The sequence below is a fragment of the Artemia franciscana genome, chromosome 17 (assembly GCF_032884065.1).
Source record: "Artemia franciscana chromosome 17, ASM3288406v1, whole genome shotgun sequence".
Lineage (NCBI taxonomy): Eukaryota > Metazoa > Arthropoda > Branchiopoda > Anostraca > Artemiidae > Artemia > Artemia franciscana.
The window spans coordinates 14,370,904-14,385,880 of record NC_088879.1 but is presented as its reverse complement, the minus strand read 5'-3'; the positions used below and the strand labels follow the sequence as shown (position 1 = coordinate 14,385,880).

Here is a 14,977-nt window from a genome sequence, read left to right as displayed (position 1 = left end):
ATTGAAAAGAAATTGTCATCAATTATCACCAGTTATTGAGCCTGTCACTTATTCAACTGAACCCATGGCAATTAAACTGCAGATTCTGTCTTTCTTAACTCAAATAGACAAGGTGACCTCATCCAATATTGATCTAATAATGAATTTGACATTATTTGTGTAGAAGAGACCAATCTTCATTAGTTTAAGAAAATCAAAATGCCTGACTTCAAGTACTATCGGAAAGATAGATATACCAATATAAAGGGAAGAGGAGTTGCCATGTTTATGCATGATTCAATCCCTCATTCCCTTCAACCATTAAATCTTCACAGGGATAAAATTGACATCACAGTTATAATAATTAGCCCGGCTAATCTTGTCATTTAATCATGGTACAATCCGTGCGGATACAATAGTATTCAAAAGGTTTCGGAATCTGAAATTTCAGAGAATAATTCTTTTATTTTTGGTGATTTCGATGCGCATAGCTCACTTTGGGAAGAAATAGCCTATAGTAATAAAGCAGGAAGAGGCATAAAGAACATTTTGTCAATATTCCTAATACTTTGATTTTCATTCTATTTAATTTCCAAACCCAGCATAATATTTTATCTAATACTTTCTTCACTATTGACTTGCTACTTGGTCTATTTTCGTATTATGGTCAAGTTTAGATAGTAAAAGTTCCCTCTCTGCAATCTGATCACTCTGCAATTCTAACATCAATTCAAAATGTATACTATTCCCCCAAACCCCACATAGCAACTTTTAAGAACTCCAAAGACGATTGGCCTCTGTTTTGGAAAATATTGAAGAAAGCTGGTTTTTGCTTTATCTCAACTAATTCTGTTATTAATGCTATTGAGTCCAACCTGAAAACCATCCTGTTACATTCAGCCGAATCTTCCATGTCCATGACTAAGTCAATTTTTTATAAGGGTTCGAAGAGACCCAAGAATTGGTGGAATGAGAAGTGTATGGTTGCAATACAGACAAAAAGGAAGGCTCGTAAAGTGTTTCAAAAGCACCCATCAACAGCAATTCTATATGCAATCATGTGCTAAAGTAACATTTGTAAGTAAGAGAGCTAGACAGTCTATATAGTCCTATTATAGTGCAGGTATTAGCTTTTAAACCCTAGTTCCTAATATTCACAGCTTTATTAGCTAGCTCGATAGTGGTAAGCAGTCTAAAGATGACTGTAAATGTGACAAATACCATCATACCCTGGGGAAGACTTGATATCAAGGAATCAAGAGCTGCATTAAATTCGTCTAAGGAAAATGGTTCCATCAAGGACCTTTTATGTAAAGACATTTGATGCAGGGTATAAAATGGAGGTCGAGAGCAATGAGAATCAGAACGATCATTTTCATATATATCAGAAAAAATTTTCGCTTTTATATTATCTGAGGAAATTGGAGATCCATCCTGCATGATCTTCAAAATCTAGAAGTAAGTGAGTCTGATTTACTTTATTAATCAATCTACTTGTTAGTATTGTTGATGTTGCTTTCACAAAAACATCGAAGTGGTGTTACTGATAGAAGCCTATTCGGCGATCGACTTTACCGTAACCGTTCTAAGGGTCGTAGGGACTAGATCGATAATTTCGATGGTATTAATTATTCCGTATATTTACATAAAAAACTTTATTTAATATAATTTGAATAAGACAGTCCAACATTCCAATATTAAAACTTTTATTATCACAAAACTTCTGTTCTGCTTGACTGTTGAGGCAGTATAGTATTAGTCTAATATATTGGAAGCTTCATAATTGATGAACTTTGGCGCTAGAAAAAAGAAAAAAAACTATTACAATTAAATTATCACATAAACCTATTACAATTTAATTACCACAAGCATGAGTGCACGTGTATATAGGCATGAGATCATCACAGAATATTACCCGGGATGGATGGAGACCTGAAAGGGGCTGTCCCCGCCTCAACACCCCGCTCTTTACATTAAAGTTTGTTATTGTTTTAAAAAGTAGAGCTGTGACAAAGAGTCAACATTAGCGTAAAGAGCAGGGCGTTGGGGAGGGGACTGCCCCTTTCGTATACGGAATAATTTCTTTTCTTTTTAAGTTTTAATGTCGCTCCTTGCTTTCACTCAAAAAACTTGTTTTTTATGTATTTAATTTATGAACAATTTTGAATGAATACAGGTTTTGATTTCGGCTCATCGTACATGAATAATTAAAACAAAATTTGCGGATTATTTTTTGCTTTTTTGGCTAAATGGCTTTCACAAAATTTTGATCGGACGATTTCGAGAAACAATGAGCGTGGAAGGGGGCCTAGTCAGCCTCCAATTTTTTGGTCACTTAGAAAGGGCACTAGAACTTTTAATTTTCGTTAGAATAGGCCCTCTAGCGACATTCTAGGACAACTGGGTCAATACGATCCCTGGAAACGACAACTGGGTCGATACCCATGAAAAAAAAAAATAAACATACATCCGTGATCTTTCTTCTGGCAAAAAAATACAAAATTCCACATTTTTGCAGTTAAATACGAAACGAGCAACTAAACTAATTTTTTCACCTTAACAGTTCCAATTTTATTGTGGTTTCAGCGGGTAATTACTACCTAGTAAAGGACGCAGCCATAGCCCGTACAAGCCAAAAAAAAGACTGAAACCCTCAAATAGGGTCGGGTCGCAGAAAAGCGTACATACTGTAATTTCCTTGGCCAAAAACTCTATAAAGGAAACTTAGAGTCCCTTGGCATATGAAAGAAGATTACGTTTTTGCATTGGAAGTACCGATGTTTCTTTTTTTTCCGCTGGTATCGGGGCACTGGAACATCATAGAGTGCTGTTTAATGGCTCATTTTAAAGGAAATCATTGCATCAAGTGTTTTTTATAATTAGAAAAAGATAATATTTAGAATAAAATTTTTGACGAATAATTGCATCTTCACATACAAGACGACGAATCACGTCATTAATCGTTGTTTGCAAATGATATTAAAAGTAAAATCCTCGTACATAGCACTAATCAATATGCATTTATCTGGTATACAATACTAGTGTAGGACCTTCGCTAAAGCTATTCTGTCGGCTAAATCAAACGTTTGCTCATAATCTATAGCACTGAGGAGTAAAGGAGTTGGATTTTTCAAGCACTTCTCGATTATTAGTCTAAAAGGGAAAATTTTGATGGACGCATACTCTGCCATTCCTGGAACCACACTGATCTTCTCTGAAAACCTTATCAACAGCATCCCTAATTCAAAAAAGTATCACCACACTAAGTAATTCACTTGCTACAGAAACCAAGCTAATACCTTTATTACCACACCCACTCTTATCCCCTTTCTTATAAAGGGGCTTAATTAGAGTCTTCCTAGAATCGCTAGATACTTCCCCTTTTAAAAATCATACTCACAATCTTCAGTAACATATCTCTAACTTCATAAACACTACGTTTTAAAAACTTTTTTTCTACACTATCAGCACCTGGGGCCTAATTATTTTTTAATCGGTATAGTAATATCACTAATTCTTAGTAACAAAATAAATCTTCCTTCACATCCAAAGTGTCACAAACTTTTTCATTCTTTTCTATATCTTTTCCAGTAACTCGCGGTTTAGAGGATTCTCAAAAATTTTGTCCATCTGTATTTAACAATTTAAAGTAAGGGTTTGGTATCGGCCTAGATTTCGTTTCAGTTTGTACCTTACTACTGAGGTTGTCAACCCCTTGCAACTTTCAAACTGGTATACCTCATGAAGGAATTTTTGTACCAAAAAATGGATATCATATAATTTGATCAGCTCATCAAGAGCTATCGATTTCTGTTGAAAAAAATTCTATCTGTCTTAGTTCAAAAGCTGATTTTTTTTGCCGTAGGCCAAATTTCTAACGTCACCATTTAGAAAAGAGCAAAGGATAAGCTCCAATTTCTTTAGCATTGAGAGAACTTTTAAAGTATATTAGGTACATCTGATACCATTTCTCTACCGCAATCCTAAGCACGAAAAACCGAATGATAAACTCAGCTAAAATTACGAACAGAAATGGGTAGAAACAATAGATGGCAGCACTTTCGGACCCGTGGAGAAATGCCACATTTTTGCTTCTCTCAATTTTCTATTTATAACTCAAAGAAGATATATTCGCTGTGGGGCCAGGCAACTGCCGCATTTATTTAACACTTATAGTTTTTGGTCCATCTTCAATTTAAAAGTGGTGCCTGCCTGCTTGCCTGCTAGAACGGAGCTTTCCACTCGAAAGCAGAAACATGGCTTGATGAAACGAAAGCTTGGCTTCACAACTTCAGTTACTCCTCCCTGACATAGGCTATATAACTCCACTTCACTTCGCACACCATAGGCTCTGGCTCGTGGACAAGCAAAAACCATCCTTTTTGGCCCCAGGCAAGAGTTCTGCGGAGCTTTCCAAAATGTAATATCATATTCATCAATCCAAACTGAGGTCCACATTTTCCGTAAAAACCGCACAGGTTAGACCCTTACCAGTTTCCAGGAATAAGCTGAGATCGGCGGCATAGAAAAAAAAAAAGCAAAAAAAAAACGGGACAAAACCAAAGTCTTCCTCTCGCAACACAATGAAGACTTTGACCTTGGTCTAGCCTTTAAGTTTTTCACGTCAATATACACAATCTTGCGGAAAATTGGTTTTTTCTTTGAACTGTATGCCGTAAGTAAGGCATTTTCTATATTATATTTGTTATAGCTTACCTGTCGCGCGTGGCTGCAATCTCTAAAGAAAGGAAAATTCCTTTCTTTCAACCCCCCCCCCCCGCGATTTAATAACAATCGTATGTTTAAAATTTAAAAGTATTTGAAAAATTCACCCCTTTCACCTCCGAATCCCCCTCCCCTCCCCTTTGGAAAAATCCTCCACGGAAAATTCCCCCTGGAAAATTTTTCTCACATGTAGAAAAACAATCGTATTTCAGATTTAAATATATTTGAAAAGTTAGGTCAGGATTATTAATTTACACACCGAGTGTTTTGAATAATCAATATGCAGAGAATGGGAATAATATGAACACAAGTAACTGTCAAGTATTTGTGTTCAGAATCTCAAATTCCAGTCAGCAGAAAAAGTATTAAGAGAGCCTTTGGGTATTTAAACCTAAAATCTTTGCAAGAGTGACTTAACAACTTCTTGAGGTTTCTTGACGTTCGGATAAACAGTTTAGTATTGCATACAGGGCACAGGCATTGAAAAACATACTGAGATTTTACTTATACGTATTACATTGACTTATTTGATACTGGATAAGTGTTAAGACTCCAGACTTTGAATAATTTTTCAAATCAGGCAATAAGCAATTTAAAAGCAAAACAAAGAATTATTCTTGTCTTTAAACTTTCTCTACCAGTTGTTTGATGGACTTAACAACGAAATTAGCCTCTGAATTTCCTGACGAAAGATTAGAAAATAATGTTACAGATCATCATATTTTATTCCACGCATTCAGATTCAATTAAACAATGCAACAACAATAAAAGTCACTTTTGGCACGAAATCACATGTGTATCACAATCACTTTTTAGAAGCTTTTCGAGTCAGTTTCTTCTCAACTAGACGGTGTGCCGGCTCTTCAGCGACAGAAGAGACTGGGAAACAATCTAAAGGGTCATACGATGCGGTGAATAGCTTCTTTGATGACTTAGGGACCTGAAAAATCACATACAAAAAGATAGGAACATTCATAAGTTTTCTAGTTACAGGCAGTTTTTAAGGACCCTTTGAACAATTTTAAGCGTTTTAAGGGCGTATTTGAACAAATGATAAGCAGGCTTTTTCGCAGAAAAGGTTGCGTATTCTTGGCAAATCATTTTAAATTTCTAAAACATTTTGCTTGCTCAAACTATCAAGTAGCATATTAACTGAACTAGTAACTCCTCAAGTCTTACAATAACAAAAATCCAATAAAATAAGAAAACCTCTCAAGTTTAACAGTCAGCCTTAAAAAAACGCTCGAATGAGCGTTTTTTTGGGGTGAAATATGAAATTTTTTTTTAATAAACACGAGACTGTCTTTAGCCTGAAAACACATTTTTTTTACAGTACATCTGGGTAGCCGTATTGGTAAGAAAATATTTATTCTAGAACAACTCAGAACGTTAGAATTTTTTCCAAAGAACGCATTACCTTATAAAAATACCGTATTAAGTGTAACAAAGTGCTATTAAAAGAAAACACATCAAAATGGAAATAAAAATTTAAAATCAAAGACAAATTCTTCTTTTTCTTCTTTAACAGTGTTTCAAATTCTTATTTTCTCAACGCTGAGGTTTCCGTGCTGCACACAGGCAAAACTTTTCGTTTCATTGTTTTTGATTTGCCAGGTTTTCACCCGTCTTTTTCCAAAGCTTTATTCTACAGCTTTATTATATTACTACGTACATGAACAAGATAACTAACCAGTGGGAGGCATGAGTTCATCATCTGCTTCAATTACTTTCCGGGTTGGTGTCTTAGTTCGTCTACCGTGTTTTCCTTCATCCCCACGAGAGGGTTTGCTGTCACTCTTGGAGGAATCACGAGCAGGACTGTAGAAGTGGAAGAATTTCAGATATTTTATCAAATTCCAGACTTTATTGGAGATTTAACTAATAAAGAAACGATAATAAAGTAAATCTGAAACTGAAAACCTCCACGCTGTAATAACTTACTTGAAAAAAAGAACTTCCAATTAAATGTAAAATGTAAAAGCTTTTTTCTTGTGATTGTTTTATATTCTCCAAGTTTCAAGGCTTTTTCTGCCACAAATCGTGGTTGCCTACCGAAAAAATTGTAGTAATACCTCAGCAAAGCTGAGTAGTACATTCAAATTTGGTAAGATCTCCGCTAGTTCAGTCAAAAGTCCTAGAAACAAATGCTGTTCCTTCACAGAACCATATGGACATCATACAAAAAAAAGAAGAAATAAGCCATAAAAGAAGGAAAATAAAAATAAAAAAAAGTTTAAAAAACTACAAAAGACATATTAAAGAATAAGTCAGAAAGAAAGTACATGACGATAAAATGAAATCTATTTCAAAATACATCGGTTTACTTTTCTTTACATGCAAAGATTATTCAAAAACACAAAATATACATTAGACACAAAACCCACACTCAATTCAATTTCCAAAAATTTTCTAAACTTTCCAAAAATTTCCTCAGAAAAGACAAAAGGAAATTGGTTAGTCGGAGAAAAAGAAGAAAAAGATAAAGGTAATATATAAAACCGCCTTTAGAATGAACCATATTTTCTGAGCAACTTTTATCCTCCTCTTCCTCCCCTACTAAAAAATCAATTGTAAAATCAATCCCTTTAAGACCTTCCTATGATGGATAGAATTTACTATGATGGATACAATTTTCTGTAAGAACTGAAGCAATTATGGAGAGAAATGCTGATGAATCCAAAGCGCAAAACTTTCAAAACTAGAACTAAAACTTGGCAATTTCGTCGATTGAGAAACGCCTACACATTGTTTTGTGATTTACAGTATTGTGGTTTTACACTTATTTTCAATGCTCCACGTGTCTGAACGGTTTAAATATTCCAATCTTTGTTTACGCTGGTAGTCCCACTTATGGGTAGTTCTACTTTTTTTCAATTTTAAATTTTTTCATTGGTTCCGACTATTCATCAGTCAACGTTTATGCTCTTACAAGATACCAGAACCTTGTCAGTGAACTAGAAAAACATACCTTTTGCACTTATAAAAACAACAAAACAAACGAATTAAGAGCTATATATATATTTTCTTTTAATGTGTTTATGCTGTTGCATTGGTGATTTCTCTTTTCGTTATATAACTAATTACTGTTCTTTCGTAAAATTACCAAGTTCATTGTAACTTAAAATAGTTATGCATAAAATAATTTTATATAAATTACTAGGAGTTCGATCTTACGAAATCCCAAATTTACCTATTTTCGACAAAAAAAGAAGACAAATCTTTTACGAATGTGCCTAGAATAATCTAGTAAAGAAAGAATAAGAACCTCGGTTTGGTAACTCTTTTAGAGATGTCACTCGGCAGCATGGATATGCTCATAAAATTGTCGTTTTCTTCCTCGGTTTCTGTTACCTCTTTAAAATAGAGGAGTTCCTCAGGGTATAATGTGATCTTTTTGTAGATTTTGTAAACGAGACTTTTCAGCCGTGCAACATCTGATTCACTAGTCTCTGCTTTGTGCTTTGATTCCTGAAGCTGTTCCTAAAGAAAATACATTCATACAATCGAATAAGTACAAAAAATAAAACGAAATGAAGTAAAACAAGACAGAAATGGTAAAGAATTGAAAACGTTTCTTTACTAGTTGGCTCTTTCAGCAGAATTGTTTTTTCTATTACACACTCAGTAGAATATTGTATTGTATTTAGACAGTCAGATTTTCTGTATCAATTATGAAAATGTAGGCAAGTCGAAAAGTAATTTTTTCCCTGTTACATGGAAAAGCGGACATTTTTTAAGACCCTAAATGAATAGGGCAATAATGATAAAGACATTTTTCCATTAATAAAAATAAATATCTAATGACAGGCCAACACTTTCGTTTCTATTTTTAAATTCTGCATTTTTCGGGTTGCAAGGGTTTGTTTCCTACTCTTTAGTGCATTTATAGACAAAAATGTTTTTTTAACTTTAAAATTTCTTTTTTGTTTTTCATTCCCTTTGTTTTTTTTCTTTAGAAGGGAAAATTAATATTTTCGTATTTTATACAAATGCTGGTCGTAAAATTGATACTTTAACATATCTCGTTTGTAAAACTTCATACCAAGACCACATCAGCCTCTTCTTCGAACTAACAATAACACAACGACTTGTAACTTCCAAGCCTATAACGTACGCGTTTCTATGAAATGTACGTACTCAAAGCTATATCTGAATTGGCACATGGGCTTAGATTAAGCGGCTTAAATTAAGATGTTATAATTTTCAAGAAGTCCCCAAGCCTTGAGTTTTCAAAATGTAGAAAACCCATATAATATGATAGATATTTGCATTTCTTTATCCCCTCCCCCCTGTGCAAAAAAGAAGTGGTCATCTCCTTGGTTGATTATACGATATGGGTATGCTGTGAAGCACAACTCTCAGGGATTGAGTGCATAAAGGACATTCTATTTTGTAATTTAATAAAAAAAAAACAACAGGTTTTTCAACTGAAAGTAAGAAGCAACATTAAAACTTAAAACAAACACAAATTATTACTTATATGAAGGGGATTGACTCCTCCTCGACATCTCAATCTTTACACTAAAGTTTTTTAGTACTTTTAAAAAAGCTTCTTATTGTTCTAATTAAACGACCCCTGTGCTTCAGGAGTCGTTCTTAAGGAATTGGGACAAAATTAAAACTTTAGCGCAAAGAGCGAGGTCTTGACAAGAGGCCAATCCCCTTCATATACATAATAATTTCTGTTCGTTTTAAGTTTTAATGCTACTCCTTACTTTCAGTTAGAAAAACCTGTATTTTTTAAATTTAATTTCTGATTGTTTTTTTAAATAATCCCAGAAAATCTGGTCCCCTACACGGAGAAATCCTCACCCCCCCCCGAAAACATCCTCTAGACGATTCATTCCCGGTGGAAATTTACCCCGAACAATTACCCTTAACAACTCCAAGAGTTAAATTGAGACAGAAAAGACAAAGCAGGACGTATAAAAAGAATCTTGTATTGGAATTCTGTTAAATTCCCTCAGTGTAAAATTCTCCCTGACAAACTCACCCTCTGGAAACTCCCTCACCCTTGCAAAATTCCCCTGTGGAAAAAACCCCAACTGGAAATTCACCCCCCCCCCCTAAAAAAATGTATACATACTTCCCAAAAGCAAATACTATGCGTAAACAATGGACAAATTTTATAACTTAAAACACCTTTCCCCTGGTGTTATTGGGGGCCATGTCAAGTCCAAAGACAGGGTTTCATTGGACATTTCAACAATGTTGAAGAAAATAGCGGTCTCTATATTTTGATCGAAAAAAAAAATTCTCAGGCTCGTAGCCTTTGATGTGCAACACTAAACTTAATGAAATTTATATATTTGTAATCAGAGTAATAAACCGATTCTTTTGATATATCTATCGGTATCAACATTCCAATTTTTTAGAGTTTCGGTTACTAATGAACCACGTCCCTCTTTACTTACAATTTGTCACCACGAACTATTTGATGAATATCGCATAAATTTACTGGAATCTATTATAGAGAAAAGGTTAAAAAAACAGTAAAGGATACTAAAACAACACGATCTCTAATTGAAAGCATTGCAGTCAAAATTGGCCGTCAAAAAGAAATATTTTACAATTTTACCCTTTTTTCCAAAACTGGGAGACCAACCGAAAAAGATTCTTAAAAGCATTCAGTAGCTCAGATAAACTACAGAACATCTACAACTATGGGAAAGGTAAAAGCAGCCCCATGCAGGGGAGTGGTATTTACTGGATACCCTGTTCTTGCCATCGTCTCTATATTGGTAGAACCCACTTCAAGTTGTGAGAAAGGTTGTTAGAATACAATTCTTAAATCGACAAATCGACAAGCCACGCTAAAGGCCCGAGAATTTGTATTCTGCCTCGGCCCAACAAATGTAGGACAACCTACATCATTTTATTTTGTTTGAAAATACCTCCATGATTGCCTCTGTTAAAGGTGTATTAAAAGTTTTCAGAGCAGCCTAAATAAAAAATATACACCAAAAATTAGCCCTCAATAGAGGGGAACTTTTTGAGCCCCAATTATAATGAACTTATTAGTACAGATTTTTCACATTTGCATCATAATATTTGGCAACCTAATAAAATGTCAGATGATAGCAGACCTGGTAAGCAATTAACTTTTGAAAAGGCATCAAATAGAACGAACCCAGATTTAGTTTCTTTAATTGCCATTCAATATCATTAAGCAATAAGCACTATAAGTAAAACTAGCATTATTTTAAGTATGGAATTATAAATGTTTTAAGAGTGTTTTTAGAGTCAGTGAAATGTTTTAAGAGTCAAACCCCCTACACCCTTGTCTGTCCAAACGTATCCAATCAAAGTTTTAAGATAGCCATTTTGTCCAAAATAGTCCAAAGTTCAAATAGCTATGCTTTTTGAGTTGACTAGCCCCCCCCCTAGCCTGCGGTGCAAGGGCTTTAAGTTACGCAAGTTGATCATTATTAACAAATACAATTTTTTAATTGGAAAAGAGGGCTTGGTTATAATGCTAGTTTTACTTATTCCATTTTAAGTATTACTTATATATTCCAAGTAGCATTTGTATTACACACACACGCACAAAAAGGAGAAGATAACGAGGAAATTTGGGAAGAGAGTGAATACAACCAAAGCGGGTGTGTCGACTACGTAAGCAACAGCTGTCAGGGGCCAAATACAATACAAATAAATAAAAGAAAACAGACTTGCTCCAAAAATCTTATCAATAAAATAAATTTTAAACCAAAATCATAATACAAGTTTTGAAGAAGAGTCTCAGCTTCCTCACCTCATCTTGGTTTCAGTCAAGATTGAAAAAGATAGTTCTTCATTCCTGCTACTTAATTTGATTAAGAACTGGAGCAATCTCCTTATTTCAATATTGGCCCTTTGTGCTTCTAGTCTCGTATTCCTTTTGGAAACAAGTTCATATTCATTGGCTTCTAATTTTAATTCATTCTTTATTAAATACTTTTTTAAATAATTAATGTTGTGTGCAAAGGTTGAGCTTCTACTCGTAAGAATCTCTATTTTGGGATGTGTTATTATTGCATTTTTCTTTTTATTTCAATTGCTTCACGGACAATATAAGGCTTAGGTAATAAACATTTTTCAGAAAGAAATACATGTAATGGGCCATAGGCCCACTTCAGTTCTCTAATCTAGCAGACTGAGTGCCCTTCAATAATACAGACTAAGCTTCTATGCATTACTAAGTACTTAAAATAACAAAGACTAATCAATTAGTCTTTTGACTAAATTAGAAAAAGCAGGGAGAAACAAAAAAGAACACAAACTAATGAATTAATTAATTGGCTTAATAAGACAGACTAAGCACCCTTCTAGTTAAAAATAGAGCAACATGGCTACTTTGCAACATAAAACAGTTGGTGGTGGAATTGTGGGGGAGGGGGTGCCAAAGGCTGACTTTGACGAATCCCAATCGTATATCAACATGCAAAACTTCATCTCAATGTTAAAGCGTTTTAAAAGCTGAAGGTATTAATCAGAAAATACAAATTTTTTTTAAAATTCAGTTTAGGTTCCTCTAGCTTGACTACCCACTTAGGGCACATAGTTTTGTAGCTAGATAAAGATCAGTTAAGTGTTACAATTAAAAAATTTAATTGAAATCCCCCAGAGATTTTTCCTCCTTAAAATTGGAAAATGGCAGCCAAAACTGCACGTTCGTTCACTTTTCTCTCCCCAACCCCTCTCACAAGAAAACTCTCTGATCTACCCTTCTACTCCGAGGACCTGACTGGTGGGTAGTATACAGAGAGAAGAGAATTTTCCACTTACTTTATTAGTTTCAATAATTATATGTCTTCTTATATCTTCTTTTAGTACCGTATCCTTTTCACCACATCTGATAGTTTCAGACTTGAGAGAATGGATTTCATTTCCCGATTTTGCTAAAATTTCCTCTTTTTCTGCTAAAATTTTATTTTTTTCACTTTCTAATTTTGATACTTTCTCTTGAAGTGATGTTAAGTCATCAATTTGCTTCACAATTTCACGTTCTTGTCTGTCAAACTGACAAGTTCCTTTTCTAAAGTGTCAATCAAGCGGCTTTTGTCTTCAACGTCTTTCTTGAGGCATTCTGAAGCCATTTCCATGTCACTAATTTTTGTTTGGAGATCTCCAATATAAGACATGAGACATGAAGTCTCTTCTTCATTTTTTGCAACAGTCTCTTCCTTTTCTCTTAAAATTCGACTACATTCCATATTCAGCTTAGCAGCTTCCTCTTTTAAAGACGACACCTGAAGTAAGGCTTCTTTGAGACGACACTCATCCTTCAAAATTTCCTCTTCCTTCTCTTTTAGAACATTGTCATTCTCAAGATTTTCTCCCTTTTCAATACTGAAAGATTTTCTCCTTCATTCTCCCTTGATAATATATACTTTTCACCTTGCAATCTAGCAATTTCTTCTCTCAACTGTGACATGTCAGATAAAGCAGCTGCAAGCTGAGCTTTAACCATACGAGACTCATCATTCAAAATCTGCTCTTGCTTTTCTTTCAGAATATTGTCATTCTCTGTCTTCAGCTAAGTAATTTCCTCTTTCAATACTGAAACTTCACCTAGAGCTTGCCTCAGCTGCGACATATCTTCTAAAAGTAGTGTATTTTCTGTTTTGAATCGAGAAGCATCCTCCTTTAGCGATGTAATTTCAGTGAGAGTGATGTTTAGCTGATGCTCAATATTAGCGAGTCGTTCATTCTCCTTTGATAATATATCCTTTTCAGTTTGCAATCTAGCAATTTCTTCTTTCAACAGTGACATGTCAGATATAGCAGCTGCAAGTTGAGCTTCAACTATACGAGACTCATCATTCAAAATCTGCTCTTCCTTCTCTGTCTTCAGCTGCAACACTGTCAGCTGCAACACATTTTCCAAAAGTAATACATTTTCCGTTTTGAATCAAGTAGTATCCTCCTTTAGCGATGTAAATTTCAGTGAGAGTTGTGTCAAGCTGATGCTCAATATTAGCAAGTCGTTCATTCTCCCTCGACAATGCATTCTTTTCAGTTTGCAATCTAGCAATTTCTTCTTTCAAATGTGAAACGTCGGATAAGGCTGCTGCAACTTGAGCATCAACTATATCATAATCAGTTGTTAAAGAGACAATACCGTAAGCAAGTTGCTTCTTTTCACCTAAAATTCGGTCAAGATCCACATCTGTCTTCTCCATTTTTGCTAACCTCCTGAGAAGAGAATCCCGTTCTTCACTAATTACCAAGAGCTGATTCTTGAGATCGGCACACTCGATGTTGAGTTTTCCCATCTGACAGATAAGATTTTCTGAATCAATGGGATTGGTAGAAGAACCTGAAGGTTTTTTCGGAGTCTTAGTTTTGGCAATCTCTGGGGCTTGTTGAAAGTGTTGAAGCTCCTCGTTTAATTGAATTATTTCAAGAGATTGGAGTTCAAAGTTCTTCTTCAGATCTTCCCTGGCTTCTCTCAGCTCTTCTATTAGCTTGTCTTTGTCCTGCAGGTGTTGCTTCATTGCAGAAATTTGTTCCTGAAATAGTAGGAGAAAATTAAAGACATCGAAAAGAGGAGCTTCATAGGAAGAAGAGGAACTTCAGAAGAAGAAGAAGAAGAGGAGGAACACGTTGCCTATGGCTCTGATTACCTAACGAGTGACAATCCTCAAAATAATAATCTAGAAATCTAATAATAGAAAAGAATAAAATCTAGAACCGTCTCCCTCAAAAAAAAGGGTTTAAATTTCATTCAATCCATCAATTTATTTAAAGGAAACATAGAAAAACTACAAACCTTTAAACCCCCAAAAAGGCTCTTTGGCCTGTGAGAGTGGGAGACTAAGTATTAAACAAAACAATATCACCAAAATCAAACAGAAGGACCAGAAGAAAAAAATGGGGAGAGGAGAAAAAAAAACCACAGCAAACAACACCATGCATGATGTCATAAAACAACCATTCGTTAATAACCATTAGCAAAAACAATTAACAAAGGAGATGGAAAAGAGAATATAATGGACTGAAATAGAAAAAAAGAAAGAAGAAAATCCTCAATACAGTAGGTATGGGAGATCTGCTCCAAAATTATACATATCCACATACCACTGCGCAAGGGACACCGAGATTCTTATAAAAAGCATGACTCGGTAAGTAGTTGTACCTGCTCTCTTTGTGGGGAGTATTGGAATGGACTGGAACATTTTCTGAGTAATTACCAAGGTTTGGTGAATTCGAGGTTTTGAGGGGGTATACCACTCAAACCTTACAGCCCCTGGGCTGTACCACTACAGCCCCTCAAAGCCTAAAGGAGCAG

At 34.8% G+C, this 14,977-nt stretch overlaps 2 protein-coding genes and 1 long non-coding RNA gene across 3 annotated transcripts in view; all 3 read right to left on the bottom strand.

The window, feature by feature from the left end:
* Positions 1-1,675: 1,675 nt before the first annotated feature.
* LOC136037898 (receptor expression-enhancing protein 5-like) overlaps positions 1,676-14,977 on the bottom strand; it is a 37,329-nt gene continuing 24,027 nt past the window's right edge. Inside the window, exon 4 of the mRNA XM_065720752.1 lies at positions 1,676-1,778. Coding sequence (XP_065576824.1) covers positions 1,735-1,778 — 44 coding nt within the window. The 3' untranslated portion in view covers positions 1,676-1,734. The remainder of the gene's footprint in view (positions 1,779-14,977) is intronic.
* On the bottom strand, positions 5,411-6,829 carry LOC136037607 (uncharacterized). Its single transcript, XR_010619978.1, has 2 exons — positions 6,395-6,829; positions 5,411-5,644 (listed from the first exon to the last, which is right to left on the bottom strand). It is a non-coding gene; the product is annotated as an uncharacterized LOC136037607 (long non-coding RNA).
* Positions 7,704-14,330, bottom strand: LOC136037897 (uncharacterized). Its single transcript, XM_065720750.1, has 2 exons — positions 12,472-14,330; positions 7,704-8,184 (listed from the first exon to the last, which is right to left on the bottom strand). Exon 1 carries the CDS (start codon positions 14,181-14,183, stop codon positions 13,506-13,508), a length of 678 nt encoding a protein of 225 aa, XP_065576822.1. The 5' UTR covers positions 14,184-14,330; the 3' UTR covers positions 7,704-8,184; positions 12,472-13,505.